At 36.8% G+C, this 21,640-nt stretch overlaps 1 protein-coding gene across 1 annotated transcript in view; it reads left to right on the forward strand.

Moving 5' to 3' along the window:
• The window catches only part of tmem135 (transmembrane protein 135), a 481,984-nt gene that overhangs the window by 20,508 nt on the left and 439,836 nt on the right, over window positions 1-21,640 (forward strand). Inside the window, exon 3 of the mRNA XM_028800409.2 lies at window positions 8,570-8,662. Within this exon, the coding sequence (XP_028656242.1) occupies window positions 8,570-8,662 (93 nt within the window). The remainder of the gene's footprint in view (window positions 1-8,569; window positions 8,663-21,640) is intronic.

Below are 21,640 nucleotides of genomic sequence, written 5' to 3' on the forward strand. Positions count from 1 at the left end.
TGGTCGCTCTGGGAAAGGTCAATGCCCAAGTAGTTGCTAAGGCTGTCTCATTATTCACGCATATTGCTGAGCTGAGGAGTCGGGGTCAAGTCGGCAAAAATGTTCTGACTCCTAATAAATTTAAATTGTAATGAAAAAAAATACAGCAAGTTCATATGTCCCATTTCACAAACAATAGTCATAATTAAGTACTTCTCTGATGTAAGAATAAAGCCCAGTGCATAGTGTTACTACTAGTGTGAAGTTCATCTGAGGTATTATACAACCTGACATTCACATATTGTAATCTGGATTATGGTACATTACAAAAAGTGTTTTCATTTTATTTCAGTTATAATGTGTTTTAACAAGTTTATTTGAGTGTAAACAATGGTAATGATGTAGGTGTAGGTGTGTGCTATGGCCTGATGTGTGTTCAGGGGTTCTGTCTGCACTCTCCGCATATCCTTCTACCCAGGGCTGAACTTTAGCATAACTTTGCACACCACCTGTTCTAGAAGATTTTGATATTAAAAACGAACAGATTCTATGTATTGTGACAGGTAATGCTTCTAATTTGTTAAGTACGATTGAGAAAATGAATAAAGTAGATGAAGAAAGTGACAAACAGATATTAGAGGAAGACAGTTCTGCAAGTATTGGGGAAAGTGAAACCAAAAAGAATAGTGAAATTTTGGATAACATTGCTGAAGAAGCATCTAAGCTTACTACTATTCAACATATGCATTGTGCTGTTCATACTATACAACTTGCAATAAAAGATGGATTGAAAGATCGTCATGCAGCTACTCTAATTGGCAAATTGAGGCAAGTAACTGTTGCAGCCACGGCCCCTAAAACAGATGCCATTTTGAAAAGACGTGCAGGAAAAGGAGCCATTTTAGATCAAACAACATGCTGGGGAAGCACTTATTTGATTAAAGTGTTTGCTTGAACTAAAAGACTTTCTTGAAGAACTGGACAATGATAATGTTTTATTAACTGAAAGCCAGTGGGCACAAGTAAAAGAACTGGAAAGTCTACTTTCTTACCCCTTTACTGTCACCAAGAGGTTGCAATATGAAGATTTAACATCCAGTAAATTTTTCTTGGGATGGAACAGTTTGATATATTGCGTGAACAAAAGTGGAGGGTTAATAGCTTATGGCATTGTATCCTCAATGAAGAAAAGAGAGAATCTCTTACTGGATAATCAAATCTTGTTCACTGCTATTTATGTTGATCCAATGAGCTGAATTTTGTTGAGCAGTGACCAGACTGCTAATGGGGGAAAAAAGGCACTCTATGATGTAGCAGTTGGCATGAAGGGATTACTACTACCTGAAACACCACCACTGGATGAAGCTATAAGCACTGGTAACTCAGGATCATCCTCTTCAAATGAAGAATTAGACTTTAATTCCTACTTGGACAAAATGGAAGTTTTAAAAGCAAAGCGATGTTGTCTATGCGTGAAAGATAAACGACCAGTTAATGTTCAAATAAAGAGATTCTAGCAGGAGCTTTTTAAAGAATTAAAAAAAGTTGAAAACTATGATCACTCATCGAAGCTGACTGTGTAGAAGAAGCCATCCTTGTTGAAGCAGAGATTATTAGTGATGTGGCTAGAACTGTAACAGCAATGCCACCCACCTAAGTCATTGTTGAAAGACTATTTTCAGCTCTAAAAATAATCAAGTCAGATTTAAGAGTCTTCTATGAAAGAGGATCTGACGGAAGCAATTCTGTTTCTTAGAACACTGCATTGAGTTAATTTTGGATTACATTTAACAGCTATTCTACTCTACAGCTGTATTCCAAATTTATTACATAAACTGTTTTAGGTTTTCCAGCGTTTTTTTTCGTTTTTTGTTCATGTAGTTAAGCTTTGTTTTTGTTTTAAAACTACTGAAGAATGTGGTTTATATTTTTTTGAATTGGTAAAGTTCCTGTTCCTGATTTTTATGCAGGCTACTACTTTATAGCCACGTGACAAAAACAATAAATAAAACATTATTGTTTTAATTTTTTTGTCTTTTGTTTAACTGGCCAATACGGTAGAGAGTCAGCTTCCTAGCCAGTAGTTCTGTGGTAAATGACGTGTATGTTGCCTTCCTTCAATTAACATGGAAAATACATTAGCATATTAAATAAAGAGGAGTAGGAGTCGAAGTCAGAGTTGAAGAATTTATCTACCTACTCCACAGCCCTGGCATATTGGCATTCCTCATAAGATTTTAACTGACCAGGGTACTCCATTCACTTCCCGTGTCATGAAGCAGCTGTGCAATAGCCTTGCAGTTAAATAAATGAGCACCACTGTTTATTATCTGCAGATGAATGGCCTGGCTGAATGATTTAGCAATACTTTGTTACAGATGATTTGAATGGTGGCCCATGATGACCTGACCTCCTGGGACACTGTGTTGCCCTTTCTCCTATTTGCTGTTAGGGAATCCCCCCAGGCATTTACCGGCTTGAGTCCTTTTGAACTGTTATTTGGCCGGTGGCCACGAGGGGTGTTAGGGATTTCTCGAGAGGAATGGACAGGGGTTCGCAATGCAACTCACGGGGAGAGATTTGTTGAATGGGTTGTTTTGCTCCAAGAACAGATTTCTAGATTGTCCTCTATCACAGTGGAGCATCAGTAGCGTAATCAGGATGCTCAAAAATGTAATTATGCCAAGAATAGCAAACTTTGCAAATTCAAAAAGGGTGATTGGGTACTGGTGTTGATCCAGTCTGACTGACATAAATTTCAGGCAAGGTGTCTGGGTCCATCGGCAGTGGAAGAACATACGAGTCTAGTGAATTATAAGGTCAGAATTCCTGGACGATGAAAGCCCATGCAAATCTTGCAAGTTAATCTTTTGAAGGAGTGGCATGAACCTCATAAGGTGCTGGCCCGGCCACTTCTACCACAGTCTTTTAGACAGAGGTTGCTGTTGGTGATGATTTGACGGACACCCAGAAGGCTGAGTTGCTTTCGCTAATCGGAAGGAACGCTGACATTTTTTTGGCCGTGCCTGGCCAAACTGAAATTGCTGAACACAAGATTGTAACTGAACCCACCGTTAAAATACAGATGCACTCATATTGTATATTGTCTTTCAGAAGTGACAAAGAATGTGATATACAAGGAGGTGAAGCAGATGCTCGAACTGGCAGTAATTCGTGAGAGTAAAAGCGAGTGGCAAAGCTCAATTGTTCTGCTTCCAATACTGGATGGCTTGGTTTGATTATGTATAGATTTTAGGTGCTTGAATAAGATTTCCAAGTTTGATGCGTACCCAGTGTTGTGTATTAATGACTTATTAGAGAAACTCTGGCAAGCTGTATATATTTCTACCCTAGATCTCAAGAAGGGGTACTGGCAGGTTCCTCTGGAGGGGTCCAGTTGTGAGAAGACCTCATTCGCCACCCCTGACGGTTTGTTCAAGTTCATCAGGCTCCCTTTTGGTCCCCATGGTGCATCGTCGATTTTTCAGCGGATGATGGATCAGATTCTGTGACCCCATTCCCCATATGCTGGAGCCTACCTCGATGATGTGGTCATTTTCAGTAATGATTAGAGGTTGAATCTTGACCGCCTGCAAGTGGTGTTTGACAGTTTGATGCTGAGTGGGTTGACAGCTAACCCTAAGAATTTTAAATTGGGTATGTTGGAAACACATTGTTTGGAGTACTCTATGGGGAGCGGTTTGATTAAACCTCAATTGGACAAGGTGGGTGAAGTGCTAACGTTTCTACATTCAGAAACCTAGAAGCATGCTTGTGCTTTCCTTGGACTTAATGGTTATTACAGGTGATTTATTCCAAATTTTGCTCATAGGGCTGCCCCTCTCACGGACTTGACTAAAGGCAGAAAGAATTGTGGCATTGTTTGGACTGATGATTCTGATAGGTCCTTTTCGAACTTAAAGGCTGCTCTGTCCACATTCTTGGTTCTGTGGAATCTTGGCTTTTCTAAGGAATTCCTTAGCATGTAGCAAGGAAAAATTTTGTTCTTGTCATATCTCTCTTATTATAAAAAAAAAAAAAAAAAAAAAATCTTGCTACGAGATGTGATCTGGAAGAGAGACAGAGAGACACTTCAGAGAGGCAGAGACACTTTCACTGCCCGTGACACGGTCAAGTCACGTCATATTGACATCCGTTGGAAGCATGTTCCCATGAGACGGTGACCTAGGCAAGGAAAGTAATAATCAGCCCAGAACAAGTGGAGCTGAAAACCTTGCAGGTCCAAACAGGCTCAGAAATAAAAGAACAAGTGGAATTGAAAACCTTGCAGGTTCAAATGGGTTCAGAAATAAAAGACAAAGGCAAGTCCAAACATACACATGCAGAGCAGGTTACTGATTATGACAGCAGTGGAATTCGAAAGGCTCAAAACAAACCTTTGTGCAATACACACGCAGAGCAAGTTAAAAAATATGACAGTACTACAATTCGAAGGTGTCCAACATCAGAGAGTTCAAAACGCATTTGCGCAAACAAACGGAATTATTACTAGGTGAAATAACGGAACAGCAAAAAGAGATCGAATATATAGACATAGGTGATATGTCGGAAGTATATAGAAGGACTGTACAGTTTACGTCTGAGACTTGTAGATTGTCTAATTTGTGTTGCCATCAGGGAAAAGTACCATACGCTATGAGAATCTGTCTTCCCGCAACAATTACAGCTATGACACGTTTAATTTCAAAAAAACACAATTTGGTCAGGTGTATATTTATGATTACGGAGAAGCGATTCAACATACATGTAGAATCGAAAGAGTTAAACGATCCGACATAATAGAAATTATACAGCCAATAATGGATACTAATCCATATGTCCAAAAGTATCGCAGTTTACACGAAAGTTATCTGCAAAACACGGACAAAGAAATTATCTTGGATGTCTATATGAATCCGAAAGATCACAGTTCCATTTATAATAAACCCACATGTGAGGAATTGTCAGCGATAATACTTTCGAAATAACTGAGATATCAAAGACAGAGTAGATATTTGTGTATATCGAAAGGCAAAGCATGATTCGTCATGTATGTCAAATACATCACCACATGCCGACCCTGCAGTAGTTTCCTTTGCTTTTCCCAGATGGTGAAACAGGATTGTCGTACAATATGAAACAAACGCACTCAGAAAAACAAATAACACCTACACAATATTTCGGGTAAAAGTCACACCTAATTGTCTCTTCTGTATTAAATCAAATCACACTAAACTTAGAACGGAACATATGCAAGGTCTCATTGATCACATTCACAATTCAAAATATCAATAGGTCAGACAAATTCAAAATAGGTAAAGCAGTAATATTACCATCATCATATCAAGGTAGTCCAAGAGCATTGCAACAATTATATCATGATGCAACCAGAACTATCGGTCAGCCATATTTCTTTATTACAATGATGTGCAATCCACAATAGCCAGAAATCCGCAGCTTCTTGAGAACAATGCCACTGGCTTCATTGGCTCTGGATTTTTCCACTTTCGTAAGTAGATTGTTATATCTGAAAGTCTGATTTTTATTGAATGAACTCAGTTTCCCGTGAGAATAGCTTTTGCAATGACAATTAACAAATCACAAGGACAAACATTTGAAAAAGTCGGTTTATTTCTAAGAGACAAAAAAATGATATTCACTCACGCCAGTTATACGTTGTTGCATTATCATGCTGTAAGACCAAACAAGGAATCAAAATTTAATGCGATCTTGAAGAATAGTTCATTCCAAATATTGTTTTTACTGAGGTTTTAAAATAAAAAGTGAACATAATGCATATGTAACAATTCCCATGAAAAAAACATAACACTTTAAATTGTATTTCCACAGGACCAAACCCGGGGGTTGGTGAGCGAAGCGAGCAGGGGGCAGAGCCCCCTAGTTTAATTAAAAAGAGAGCATGGAGGAAGGCTTTCATTAAAGGGGAAGAGTCTAGAACAAAGGGCAGGTGGAGAAATACGTAACGTGAACTGGTGTGGTATCCAAGTAGCTGATTTTAGAAATGTTAACAAAATGTATGTTAGTGGCAGGTTCAAAAAAGTATTAGTTTTGTGTAGTTAAACTATGGATCTCCTCAGCCTTTGAAAAAGTATTACTTTTTTGTTGTAGTCAAGAAATGTGACTTGTTTTCAGTGGTTTGGAGTAGTTTGTAACTATATAGTTTAATGTCCTTGAGTTTATTCAATCACACTGAATATCAGGGCCGCTGCTGGCCAAATGGGTGCCCTAAGCAGAAATTTACTTTTGTGCCCCCTCCCCCAAATATTACGGAAGTAAAAATAAAATAATAAAAAAAACACCTACTATAGGGGCCAAAATAGAACTTTATTCAACTAAGGTGTGCTTAGCCTACTCTGCGTTCACCGTAAAATGCAATATATACGTTTATATTTTTGTTTATTTGTATATGTATATTATTAATATTAATTTATTATTATAATATATAAAAACGATTTTTTTGAGCAGCTGGGATGGTGCCCCCCTGGGAGTTGGTGCCCTACGCAGACTGCGTACTCTGCGTATAGGGAGCGGCGGTACTGCTGAATATACTGTTAGAATAATAAAATGTATGAAGAGCACATGTATGTTGTTGGGAGTTGTGGTTTGTAAGGCTGTTTATGACAAATAAATATGGTGTTCCATGAGAGCCTCTGAAAAGCTTGACCTATCATGGACCAGAGTGCAAAAAGTTAAAATTCTGGTTTAGAAAGGCACAGTTTGGTCCAGAAGTGGTGGCAATCGTTGGCTGCAGAAATCAAGACAGGGAGTTTCAGTGTGTGACTGGTTGACATTTGTGTTCTGCAGCTTTTTAGAGCCTTTTTGATGAAGTTTGCTAATGAAGCTGCTATTGATATCTTTTAAATTTATTGTATTCTGAAACTGACTTTCTTTCATTCCCTCTGTTCCACTTTATCCTTGTGGTCTTGTTGACTTGATCTGTTGTCAGTAGGGATGCACCGATACCACTTTTTTGGAAAACGAGTACGAGTACTTGCATTTCAGTACTCGCCGATACCGAGTACTTGCCGATACCGAGTACTTAATAAAAACATGATTTAAATTTACAGGTAACAGCTTTAGTCATATAATTTAACAAAAAAAACAAGAAACTCTCGTCTATCCACTGGGAGGTTAGGCTAATTAGCGACACGGGGCTAACACTGCTTGTCCAAATATCCGTGGTGAAACTAAACGCAGAGGAGGCTTGCAGTAGGCTGTGGATATGTTTTTTCACGGAGTCGTGTAGTTTAGGCAGCTCCGTGTCAGTCATGTAGCGGCGGCTTGGGACATCATATCTGGGCTCCAGAACATGGAGGAGACGCAGGAATCCCACATTTTCTACCTCCGAGAGTGGCTGGTCACTCAATGCAATGTACTCGATAATTGCCTGTGTTATTTTCACAGCACGTGGATTGTCTCTGGACATTTTCTCTCGTCTTGCAAGAGTTTGCTGCAGCGTGGGTTGTGTTGGTTTAGAAGCGTGGGTAAACTCTTTGTACTCGTTGTCGTGTTGGGATTTTAGGTGCTTGATTAAATTACTTGTGTTAAATGCGCTACCTTTTGAGCCTCCTCTGGACAATTTTGCTGAGCACAATTTGCAGTCCGCCTTTGTTTTGTCGTCTTCATTCACTTTGAAATAGTTCCACACGGCTGACATGTCTCGCCTCGCCTTCTCCCCGCTTTGAGCTGCAGCCGGGGCCTGGGGGCGGGCACTCGGCGCCTGTGATTAACCCCTTACACGCCGCTCAAACATAGACATTTCTCAGACCGTGGTATCGGTCCCCGGTATCGGGGGACTTTTAACGAGTACGAGTACTTTAGAAAATGTGGTATCGAGGCCGATACTAGATACCCGTTTCGGTATCGGTGCATCCCTAGTTGTCAGGCACCTGTGTTATTTCTTGTAAAACTTGTTTGGTAGATATATTTGTGTGCTATCTATAATAGGTTTTATATAACTAAGTCTGTGTGGTGGAGCATAGACAAAGTGTCCACATTTTGGAATTTTAATCACATATCTTTTATTATTTTCTCCATTAATTGGTTATTACTTATTTATAATGTAGTGAATCAGCAAAACAGACATAAGTAAAAATTATACACTACATTTTTGTTATATTTTTCCAGCAGTATTGGTATTGGAAGAATTTTAGAATGGATTTTTTTTTTCAAATTTAGAAGTATACAGAGAAATCCAAATTGTTCTTTCTTGCAGTAGAAATTCTGTAGTCTTTTTTCAAGTCAGACATTTAATTCTAGACATATACATTAGAATATTTGATGAATGGTTATAATATAAAATATGGTTACGCAACATAATCAGAAATGTTCAAATGGTAAGACTTAGTCAAATAACTGATAAAAATAGATTTTGTTCAAAATATTACAAAGAATTATATGTATTCTTAAATCTCATTATCTTTTGCTTGAAAACAAATATGGCCATGAATTTGGCATTTGTAGAACTTGAAAGTAGGTACTTTTGATGAGGAACAAATACAACAGATAGCTTTAAGGGTGATACTTTTCTTAGATATTCATGTTTTAATTATTGTTTTGTTTTTTCCAGACGATTACTAGGCAAGTTCTACATCTGGTCCAGTGGCTTTGGAGCAGCTTTGCCAGCATCATATTTAGCCATTCTTATTGAAAGAAAGAGCAGGTAAAAACATTTTGAATGGAAATTTATAAGCTTTTATACCAACATATATGACCAATTACTGTACATACATTGAATAAACAATCTTCATTTTTTAAAAATGTTTTTCAGTTTTGCAAATGTGATTAGTTTAGTGATGTTAAGTGATCTTCTTTGTGACAGTCTTGAATTTGTTATTACAATAATGAATTTGATCTTCACTAAAGTGTAAAGAGATTTGTGAGGATAGAGAAAATAATACTGCTATTAACAGGATCTGTTTTTCCATTCCACAGTCAGGTGCTGCCTGTGCTTCTTATTTTATTGAGGTTTATTCATAAACATGTAGCGATTCTGTAACAGAGATTCAAGACTATACCGTTATCTCCAAAGATGCCAGTCCATTCAAGATACAACATTGCATTTGTATCCCACTGCATATTCAAGTAGAGTAACAAATTGTATGATATTGAAAATCAATCAACCTTTCAGAGAGCCTGTTAACTCCACTCATAGCTGTCAAGTTGTTATGATTGCTTGTAATCTTGTATTGGAAAAAGACAATTAGACTAAAAAAGTAGATAAACTGAAAGGGATGTTTCTATTAGAATTCATACTGCCATTAAATGCTAATAAAACCACATACTTTAAATTATTTAGTTATAAAGTGAATATTGTGTTAAAATCTAAAAATGGTTCATACATCAAACAGAAGCAAAGTTCTGCTTAACCAGCTACAACAATGCCACCTTCCATTAGTTTTTGCATAATGTTTATGTTTTATGATGCAGAAATATCACAGAACCCCTGTTAACTGAACACCTGCTTTTAACTTTTTATGGAGTGTGATAGCCAAAGTTACCCAAAATCTTTTCAGCAAGTTTACAAATCCTATTTAGAGTAGTACTCAACATTGGAAAAAATTTTAAATTGTTGTGTCCAAATAATTTTCATTCCTTTGCTTAGACTGGAGCATGAACCAGCCTCATGGGCAAAAAACTCAATCTCATGAGATTAAATGTTCCATGTGGGGATATGAAAAACTATTTTTTTATTCAAATATAGATTGTGTCTGGATTTTTTTTCATTTAGCAATCTGCCTCAAATCTTCCTTTCTGGCCTATTTATAGCAGAAATCAGGGCCATGAATCTTATAGAGGTAAATACTGTACCTTAATAGGCAGTTCTTCTGGGCATCATCTCCCTTTAGGTGGGAAGATCAGGAACAGCCAGTTCTACAGGCTGAAGATAAAAATTTGCAAGTTAGCAAGTAGTTGTGCCATGATTGATAGAGATTAAAAGTTGATGTCTAAATCTCAAGTTTGCTGGTTCTATTCCTTCCTATATCCCACTGTTTGACCCTTAGCAAGTGGAGGGCAACCTGTGAGAAAGCCATTTTTTGATTTCAAGTCTACTGCATTATCCTGTAGATATCATTGCCTGTGAAGCGATAGCCCTGTAATGTTTTTGCAGTATTATTTTTCCCACATTGATGTAAGGTAAAAGTAATATTACGTCACACTAGTTAGAAAATAAAAAAGTTATCCTGAAAGCACATGAAAGATTGGTAGATAGATTAAAAAGTCAAGTATTGTGTTATTTGCAACATACAAATTTCTTTCTTGAAGGAGCCAGTATTTCAAATATTTTTACAATATTACATGTTATTTACAATACTGTACACATAAAGTGGTCACCAGTCCAAAAACTTTAAAAAGTAGGAGTGTTCCTATCTATTGATTCTCAAGTTGAGATTGCACTGTTATTAAATGAGTATTCACAAAAAGTGTTTTCACAAAAGTATATATTTTTATGAGACTCTACCATTATTGAAAGAATTGTTTGATACCTCATTACTTTTCTCCATCCTTGGAGTGCTCTTACTGGTAGCTAGTTTCCTGAAACCTAACGTTGCTTTGACTGTGATTCTACTGCTCATACTGCATTTTTTGAGTGACTTTATTTTTATAAGCTTTAACAAAGGTTATTCATTATACTTTTATTTTCAGCTTTGAATGTGAAGGTAATTACAGGTTCTTGTTTTTGAGCCTTACCGATACAGTATATACTAGATACAGTAATGAAGAATTGCAATAGATGGAAGCTGAACAAAAGGCAGGGCTAGAAATAATATTGCTGAAAATTTTGAACCTATGTCTTGCTACAATATTCAGAACAACTGATGAATGATTAGTGCACATGTTGAAAAAGTAAAATAATGCCTTCTGAACACAAATGGGTTTGTTCTAGGGACTACTACTGCGATCAGAGAGCCAAGAAGTTTCCAGTGACAAAGCTTCTTTGTCCTTCAAGTTAAAGTACATTTTTGATGTTTTTGTCGGACAGTATAGACAATGCATCAGATACAGTGGATAATCCTGTAGTGGCAACTTGAAGCACTAGTATCCATTTATGTAAAGTACAGTAATCCCTCGCTATATCGCGCTTCGACTTTCGTGGCTTCACTCTATCGCGGATTTTATATGTAAGCATATTTAAATATATATTGCGGATTTTTTGCTGGTTCGCGGATTTCTGAGGACAATGGGTCTTTTAATTTATGGTACATGCTTCCTCAGTTGGTTTGCTCAGTTGATTTCATACAAGGGACGCTATTGGCAGATGGCTGAGAAGCTACCCAACCAGAGCGCGTATTACGTATTAAATAAAACTCCTCGAATATATTGTGAGCACGGGGGCTCTTCGCACCCCTAGAGGATACGGCCGCTCCTCAAAAATGCTGAAAGATTACCTTCACATTGCTCTCTTCTTTGCTGGGCTTACATATGGCTGCTTAATCAAGCGATATGCTTCCTGCACGGTGCTTCGTATACTTAAAAGATCAAACAGCACGTATTGATTTTTGATTTTTACTTTTCTCTCTCTCTCTCTGACATTCTCTGCTCCTGATGGAGGGGGTGTGAGCAGGGGGGCTGTTCGCACCTCTAGACGATATGGACGCTCGTCTAAAAATGCTGAAAGATTACCTTCATGTTGCTCCCTTCTGTGCAGCTGCTTCGTGCAGCGACATGCTGCACGGTGCTTCACATACTTAAAAGCATGAAGGGCACGTATTGATTTTTGATTGTTTGTTTTTATCTGTCTCTCTCTCTCTCTGACATTCTCTGCTCCTGATGGAGGGGGTGTGAGCTGCTGCCTTCTTTGCAACTGCTTTGTGCGGCGGTGCTTCGCATACTTAAAAGCCAAACAGCCCTATTGATTTGTTTGCTTTTCTCTCTCTCTCTCTCTCTGACATTCTCTGCTCCTGACGGGCACTCCTTTGAAGAGGAAGATATGTTTGCATTCTTTTAATTTTGAGACGGAACTGTCATCTCTGTCTTGTCATGGAGCATAGTTTAAACTTTTGAAAAAGAGACAAATGTTTGTTTGCAGTGTTTGAATAAAGTTCCTGACTCTCTACAACCTCCTGTGTTTCTGTGCAAATCTGTGACCCAAACATGACAATATAAAAATAACCATATAAACATATGGTTTCTACTTCGTGGATTTTCACCTTTCGTGGGGGGGTTCTGGAACGCAACCCCTGCGATCGAGGAGGGATTACTGTATAAGAAAAGCTTTAAATCTAGAAGCCATAGATTTTAAAATATCATTGAAGAGAGGTCAATTGAAAGTGTAGACATTATTTTTTTCGTTTTGTCTTCACATCCTGGATATGCAAATTAATGCATAATTTTAGCTATATAGCTCCATTGTGCTTAATAGCTACACACACCAGTTTTGTTTCTGAATTAGTCATGGATGTCTTTCAAAAATGCTTTGATTGAAATTTGGTGAAAATTAGCTGTTGATTTTATTTTATTTGTTGATATTTGTCAATAGTAATGCTATAGTGAGTGGCCTACTTTAAGGCCCTTGTCTTTTTTTTTTCCTCTCCATGCAGACAAGAGTGGCTGCCAGTTGAATGTGTCCAACATAACAGCACCACTTTCCAATAGCGTGGGCAGACAAATGAATTAGTGGAGGTGTTTTTTAGAAAGGAAAACAGACAGGATGATATGTGGTATAACCTCTGAAATGGAAGAAGGAAGGTTCAACTTAGGGTGCACTATAATAATAATAATTATAATAATAATTCATTACATTTATATACAGAAGGAGGTGATTTTCTTACTCTCAAAATAATAACCTGTGACCTATGGTGCTAGTGCAGCTCAGAAGAGAGAGTAGTGGACACTGTACTCAGTGCCGGTCAATCCATTAGGTGACATAGGTGAGTCTTATGCATGTGTGTAAAACCAAGGGGAAACCCTTTGCTTTATTATACCCTAAATTGCACATGTGGACCCCACATCCCCAGGTCTTTCACCCTTGGAACATTGCTGTCAAAGCTCCCGAGTAAGGGTGTGATATTTCCACCTTCATCTAGTGTACCAAAAGAGCTACCACCTACACTGACTGTACATCTAGTTCATAATAATTTTAATTTTTTATAAGGTGCTGTGTGCGACTTAATTCATTCTTCATAGTACATGGACCAAATAGTGAAACGCTCACACTGTGTACTGAAACACATACATTATATAGTGAGATTTTGTCTAATACTTAATATACTGAAAGGCTTACACTATATACTGAAATGCGTACACTGTAAACTGAAACATATACACTATCTGTTATGTTAATAATTAGTCAATGAATTTTATTCACTTATCAGTGTTTTACTTTCTGAGGTTGTGACAATACATAAAGCATTATATTGATATCTGTCTCACTATACACTATATAGAAACATTTATTGACTAGACTGTAACAGCTAAATAAAACTGATAAGGTTGTATGTACATTTGTGTGTTTTTCATGTAAACATATTGCTGAGCAGCATCTAGGCATGAGCATTACTCTGACTCACAGAATGTTGTGATGTTATACTGAAAACCTCATGACACATATTATTCTGCTCAGAACACAGAAAAATGTGTTCATTATTATTTTACAGATCGATTCCATTAGACATAGATATATATTCGATTTTTTTTTTTTTTACTTATAATTCCATTCTCAAAACTATGTAATCTAACTCCTGGCTAAATGAGGTGTGAGGAGGTGCATTTCAATATGCCATTTATGCGTTCTAGTATATAATAAAAGCATTTCAAACATTTAATTCATTGCATTGGTTCTCTAAATGTGCAACCTGTAAACATGATTCCTGTTTGTTGTAATTTAAAGTAAAACGCAACTATAATTAAAGCTTGGAAATACTATTGATGAAAAACATGAAAAGTAATGCTTGAGTGAACAATGTAAACAAATGAAAATGGGCAGCCTGTAAACATTATTACTTTTGGTAATAAGTTAAAATAGAACATGAATCAGTGTTAAAACTGGCTATGGCAAAGAAAAAAAAATGTATAGATTGAACATACAACAGACAAAAATATGAAAAGTAATGCTTGAATGAACGATGTGAACAAATGAAAATTGTTAACATATAAGAATAATAATAATAAAAACATTAGTCCATCCATTTTCTTAACCTGCTTTATCCTGAGCAGGGCTCAAGTTGGAACCTACCTCAACAAGCGTAGGACACCAAGGCCTGTGGTCCTAAATACTCAAAATTTCCATATTATTACTACTGATAACCTGTTTTAATTCAAAGGATTACAGTTTTCTGTAAATTGTGTTTCATATTGATCATCAACAAAAGCTAAAGTCATTAGGAAAAGCAGGAATTGATGTGTGGCAGGAATGTTTTATTATTGGGCAATTGTATGTAGCATGTTCAAGACTAAGAAACTGTAGTGGACTATAGTAATAATATTAGCCCCTGGTTGATAAAACCCACAAATATGACAGCACTATAAGTGATGCCCACTGTCTTCTTGGGTGAAGCTCTGTAACAAAGCAAGTCTCCAAATATAACTTCCAAGGCTCTTAAACATCGCCACTTAGGACAGCTGGTCCCAATTCACCTGAATACAACAAACCACTCCTTCTGGTAGTGAACCATGACCTCAGATTTGCGACCCAGCTGCAGCAAACATTTACTATATACCATACCAGTCTCATATGGGCCTAAGATCTTAGTCAGATAAAACTTGAAGAAACTCATTTTCCATAAACAGCAGTGATGAAGCCCAAATGTTCATAAACTGGATGAACTATGAGATAAAGCTGTTCCCTGGTATCCTGTTTCAGAATTAAAGACTAGAAAGAAATTGAAATTGCTCCTAAATCTGATATTTGTTTCTTTGCTGGAGTGTTATTTTTTGTACTCCACCATACCTTTTCATATGGAAGCTAAGTGTTGTGTTCCATCAGTAACTGATGCATAGTCCCTGCTCTGATTTTTTTGAAAATGTGGACCGCCTCATTCTGAAAGTGGTGGTTATAGTCCCCATAGAATATTACAAAAGTGTGTTAACCAAAATTTTTCAATAATATTTTTGGCTGGAAATGATCTACTCTTAGAATTTTGTCATTGTATGTAAACGTTATTGATTTTTTTTTCATATCAGCTTGCTGTAATTACTCCCAAGATGGAAAACATTGATTTTAATGGATGAATTTATGTGTTGTGTTATTAATATCACTTGCTCTTAAATATGCCATCCACAATAAATATACAGTACATGCAGCATTTAGGATGCATGGGGCTATGGCAGCTGATAAAAGAATTATCTAAATGCCTAGGAATTTGAGATGCATTGATGCCTTGGGGTTACATAAGCTCTCACAGCCACCAGAAAAATAAAAAAGTCACTTCTCATCACATCAGTAAAGTTTACTCGGAAGGTGATTATAGATTATATCACTGATAGGGAGAAATTGTTGCCAGAATGCTGAAGATGAAATGAGAATTATTTGTGGAATTAAAGAGGTGTCATTGTGAAGTGACACTTTGGTGTGGAAATTATAGAGCCTGCTAATATAGGGTTCCTTGCCTTGTTCTTTCATTTTTGGGTATAGTTGTGTTAATCCTTAAATTCTTCTCACTCCAATTTGCTTTGTGTACTAAGGCAGAATATGAAAAGTTTATTTAGCTTCTACTTTTGTTTTGGGACTTTTGCATTTCGCTCGTGTAGATTCACAAGGAAACTCTTGTCACAGCTGGTGGGAACTCCAGAGCATATTAAATGTTGTCCAACACAAGACATTAATTTCTGCTTATGGCTTTATTATTTACTGTATACTATGTGGCACGCTGTTTTGTTTTCTTTGTACTTTTCTTTTGTCTGGCTTTTGTTTGGCTTTAATGTTTAAAAGTGAGCTGCAGAAGATCCCTTCATTGCTGGGCTTTTTGTAAGTTTCTTAAAACCATTTTATTGATTATCTTTGAAGGAAGTCTGTAAACCTTATAGTCATTTCAATAGAAATAAATGGGACCATTTACCTAAATAATATACAGTATATAATTTTAAGAGTAATTTAGCATTCTGATTTATCCCACTAAAAAAAAAAAAAAATATCTGTAGTTATTCATCTCTAAGCTGAAAATATTTCCATGGTGTTGGTGCCTAAGCAGTGGCTCATGTCACATAATCCTGACCTTTTGAAGACATACAGTCTTCTGTAGTCAACAGCACATCTGCACTGTGTACAAGCATGCATACTTCACTTATTGAAGTTGTAAAATTATAAACAGTTTGTCTAAGAAACCTAATATTAGTTTATAATTATGTGGAAATATTTTTAAAATCTGTTCAGAGGCATTTTGGTGATGCATGCTCTGATTTAGAGTATGCACTTTTTCAAGCCATTGTCCCAGTCACCATCCAATCAAGATGATATCCAGAGCTCGGATTTCTTTTGTGCGACAGCAGTCAAATGCTGATAACGCCTTGAATGAACATTAGAAGTGACTCATGTGCTTTGGCTCTACATTTATTTAATTTTTAGATAGCGAAGGCTTTTGTGAAGGTGAAACAAACACGACAGATGACTTTGGCAGAAATAGGGGACAGTGTTTATTCACATAAAATAGTTAATCAAATAAAATCATAATTTGCTTTGTTCCATGTGGAAGTACTCCTAGTTCTGCAAACATTCTTTTCTTTTTCTCAAACAATGGAGAAGGGAAAACCGAGGTTACCACTAGTTTGCCCTGTCTGTGGAGGAAAATGCAAAGAATAACTACAGGAAGTATGGTATAAAATCTCAGCAGAGCAGCAGTGGAAAAGTATGAAACCATGTTTAGTGAAATAATTCCAAAAACATACTCTCATGTGTATTGGATGTCACTTCTGTGGCTGCATACAGTATTTAGAAAGTTCCATTGGATTGGTGCATTTATTTACTATTATTTGTTTTAAGTAACCTTGTAAAGTTAGAATGTATTGTCATTTCTGGGTGTGTGTTTATGCTTTTGATTGAATTCTGTTCTGCATATAACTTGTGCTTTGATCCCTGTCCTATTTTATTTAAATGGAAATAATTTATGACAAATATCAAGCTTTAGGGGCAATTGTTTTCATTGTATTTGGATAAGTATTATCATGTGAGCTATAATGGGACTGTCTGTTTACCAAAGAATATACAGTACCTAAGCTAAAAAAAGCTGTACCTTTGTAAAAATGCCTTCCTCTTTCATTAAAGAATAATTATATTCTGAGAAAAAATAAAATCTTAGAACCACATAGGTTTTTAAAAAAATTTTCAATAGTCATCTTCTGAAATCAGATTATTGTGCAACATATTTAAATATGCTGTTTTTGTTACTACTGTATTTAGGGTAAATCATAACTTCATTATTCCCTGTTTGGAATTTGCATACTCTTTTTTGTCTGTGTTGTTCTCCTTCAGTCATTCTTCCCTCCTCCCTTTTTAAAGGAGTGACTATATACTGCCTGAGTATGAGTGAGTGTGGGTAAGTAAATGCGTAGGCCCTGTGATGGAGTGAAGCCATAAGCATTTGACATAACTGACAATCGATGTGAATCTCATTGGTTGAGGTTAGATTAGTTACATTATATGTATCCCTGGATCTCTTATAACCCTCCTTGAACATCTAACTGAAATTATTTCTTAGATATAGAAGTTTAAAAGTGAATATTCTGAGTACTCCATTACAAAGGAGACTGAAACTAAACATGTTATCCAAAATAAACAAATATTGCAGATTATACATACATTTTTAAAACAAACATTCCGATATGTGAGCAAATTTTATTACCATATTACTTTTCCATGTAAACAAATATATTCTGCCTTAGGTACCAACTTTATGTCAGATCTGCTAAAGGGAAATACTTTATGGGTACAAGATAATTATGCTTACTTTTGTAGCTTCTCCTGTGACTTTGACTAGAATTTCTAACATCCTGCTAAAACTGAAATATCAATGCTCTTAGATAAGACTTTATATAAAATTTATGAATATATGATCTCAAAAGCACTATCAATGTTCTTCACACTGGTGAAGTTTTGTCAGTGTTGTCATTTGCATACAGAACCCCTTTAACCTTCCTCTTATGTTAGCTTTCTGTTACTATCTCTTATGTTAACGGGTCGGTTTTGACCCGTGTCTTTAATCAGCCATCCATCCATCCATTTTCCAACCCGCTGAATCCGAACACAGGGTCACGGGGGTCTGCTGGAGCCAATCCCAGCCAACACAGGGCACAAGGCAGGAACCAATCCCGGGCAGGGTGCCAACCCACCGCAGCAAAACAATTATTTATCATCCAATTTTTTTCCTTACCTCTTGGTTACTTTGTTACACTTCCTTGTCCATTAAAAGAATGTTTTTAATATTTTTGCTGTGACCTCATGAGCTTTTGCTTTAACAGCTTACCTCTTGTTTTCAATTTTAAAAAATGATTAAATGAACCTCAAGAGAATTATTTAAATAAATAAAAGGTTGTTATGTTACCTGACTATTACTGAGGGGTATTAGAACACATCTCTTAAATAAATTTGTTATATATATTTTTTATTATAATATTAATTACTATAGTAACATCTATGGTGTTACAGGTCAAATTTGACCCATATATATTTATTTCAAAGGAAAAAGGCAAAAAAGTATTTTCAAAAATAACTTTAATATAAATGGAAAGCTAAACAAGTAAATCTCAAAATGTGTATTTGCAAGGTCAAACAAACAACGAGCAATCAAGCAAATCAAACCAATAGAAATGAGGCACTAGTTCCAAAAAACTTCTTTGTGTGCAAGAACATGCATGTGCATTTAGATGCATGTGTGGCAAAAAGTAACACTTTTAGTGTGTTCTTTGCAAATATATTTTTTGCAGTAGAAGCAGAGTACGTTTGTCTTTCTGTCTTTATTGCTAGGGCAGACCTGACACCTCTTTCTTTTAGAATCAGGTGGCCTTAGTGGGGTTGTGGCTGTGGCTGTGTAGGTTGATGTTGAGGCAGTACTGGCCAAAGAGGATGCTGGCACTGATGCTCTTTGTGTTGCTGATGGTGTGGAAGGAGTGCTACGTGAGCTCTGCAGCTGTCTGACCAAGGCTGCAGCGACTGGGTCCCGGAGCACCCGTTCCCTTCGCTCAATGTGTGCCTTGACAAGGGAACTTCCTAACTCTTTAAGAAACATTCTCCGCTTGTTTTTTCTGGTTGAGTTCCACCCTAGGTGAATGTGGGTCCACAACACAAATGCATTGTATGCAGACACATCTAGAATGTTATAAAACACAACCATTGGCCATCTCCTGGTCATTCTCTGGCAAGTGTAGGTGGCAGGCAGCTTGTCCCGGTTGTACACTCCACCTTTGTTTTTATTATAGTCCAAGATAATTATGGGCTTTTTGTCACTTGCTGATGACACAGCTGCGTCTTTGTGAAAAGTGGACATAAGTATCACACTCCGGTGTTTTTTTGGACAATATGAAACAACCGTGGTGGTGTCAGTAAAAGCAAATTTTGAAGAAAGTGGAACCCTGTCCTTCACCTGCAAAATTTCGGCAGGCAGCTCAGGTTTATTTTTTTTTACTGTGCCCACCATGGTAAGTTTCCACCTGAGAAGTTCTTGTCCAAGGTCATAGCTGGTAAAGAAATGGTCACATGTGATATTGTGACCCCGCAGTCCAGTAGTCATATCGAGGACTACACGTTTTCCTTGATTTTTCTCAGGAATGCCACTTGCATGTTTGCCTGTGTAAATCTGCAGATTCCATGCATAGCTGTTTTTTGCATCACAGGCTGCCCAAATTTTTATGCCGTATTTCCCTGGCTTACTAGGCATGTACTGCCGGAAAGGGCATTTTCCACGGAAAGGGACAAAACGTTCATCTACTGTTACCTCTGGCCCTGGGTTGAATATCAGTGGAAGGAGCTGCACCCACCTTTCCCAGACATCCCTGATGGGAGCAAGCTTGTCAGATTTTTCTCTAGTTTCTCTGTTGTCAAATCTAAGGACTCTTGATATCATTTGAAATGACTGAAGGGACATTGTTGTACGGAAAATATTTCTGCATGTCGACGCATCCCAGAGACTTATCAGTGGCCTCATTGCTGGATTTGTAAACACCAGCAAGAAGAAGAACACCAATATAAGCATCCAGGTATTCCTCATCAATGTCATTCCACATGTCGCCATGAACCTTTTTTCCTTCAAGGTTTGTCATAGCAATCATGACTTTCTTTAGTGACAATGGCATAAACAGATCAAAACATGTCTTGATGTCACTTACTGTCGTCACAGCAAACCTTGTGATTCCAGGGGTCATTTTGATGACATTTGCAGCAGCTGCCCTGCCATGTAAGTCAGGAGGTACTGAGCTCCAACAGATGTTACCACTTTTGGATTTGAACGTTTCAGCAGGAGTGAGTGCAGCTTCAGCATCGGTGACCTACTCATCAGACTCATCAGATGTGTCTGTGCCTTCTGGTAGATACTCTACAATGTCTTCCTCCTCGGAAACCTGCTCATCTGTATCACTATGCTGTTCTGTGTCCTCTGCCTCATTTTCAGAAAAGATATGATCCAGAGCTTGGCTTACTGTAAATCTTCTTCTCATTTTTGACTGCTGCAAACAGGAGATGTGTACTCTGCAAGTCACCAACGCTAAACTAAATTTGTCTTATGCAAGCCTTACTTGTCTGAACATGGCTGTCTTTGTTTGTTTGTTTTGTTTGTTCAGGTAAGGAGACACACAGGCAAAGAGAGAAGCCCCTCAAAGTGTGGTTATGATTTTTGTTTTGACCCTAACTATTGTTTTATAACCTTAAATTATAACTGGGTCAAAACTGACCCTACCAACACAAAGGTAATAATTTTCACCAGAGCATTTTATAATTTAGTACAATTGTTTTTTTTTTGTTTTATTTTAATTAAATACAGATTCCTGACAAAGTCAAAAAGCCTTGATGCAATAAACAAAATTAGGTAGTAGTTTTATGCATTTAAAAAATAAAACGGGTCGGTGCTGACCCTAACACAAGAGGAAGGTTAAGACTTGTTGAAGCATTTTGGACTTTGACTGATATGCAAAAATAACCTGAGGTCTCAGTCTTCATTTTACACAATGTAGTTTTTAGTATTGGGGGAAGAACAATTTATGATGCAATTGTAAACTTCTCCCTAGCAAAGTATGGGTAACAAGTATAACTTTGTAAAAATTTTTAAGGATTGTATTTAAATGATTAATATTTCATAATTTATATGTAATTTATCTTATTACAGTAGATCTGAATATCTCCTGTAGCCATCCAGAGAGCAGAAAAACAAAGAGAAATGAAGAACATTAAGTTGGATTTATTAAAGATATGATTGAAAAAGAATATGACTTTTATGTAAACCTGAATTATGTACATTTTATATATAGCACTGTTAAAAAAATATCTGTTTTGAGCAACCTCCACAACTTGGTATGATGAATTATTTCAAATATTTTGTAGAGTAGCTTGTTTCTTTCTCAATGAAAGACTCCATAAAATAGAGCATTAGTTCACAGGTTTAGAACTAAGGGGCCCTTGTGTGTGGTTAAAGGTTTTTGTTTCAGGCCATTTTAAAAGTAGATGGATGGATACTTTATTAATCCAGAGGGAAATTTAAGTACCAGTAGCCAAGATTCA

The sequence above is a fragment of the Erpetoichthys calabaricus genome, chromosome 4, assembly GCF_900747795.2.
Source record: "Erpetoichthys calabaricus chromosome 4, fErpCal1.3, whole genome shotgun sequence".
NCBI lineage: Eukaryota > Metazoa > Chordata > Cladistia > Polypteriformes > Polypteridae > Erpetoichthys > Erpetoichthys calabaricus.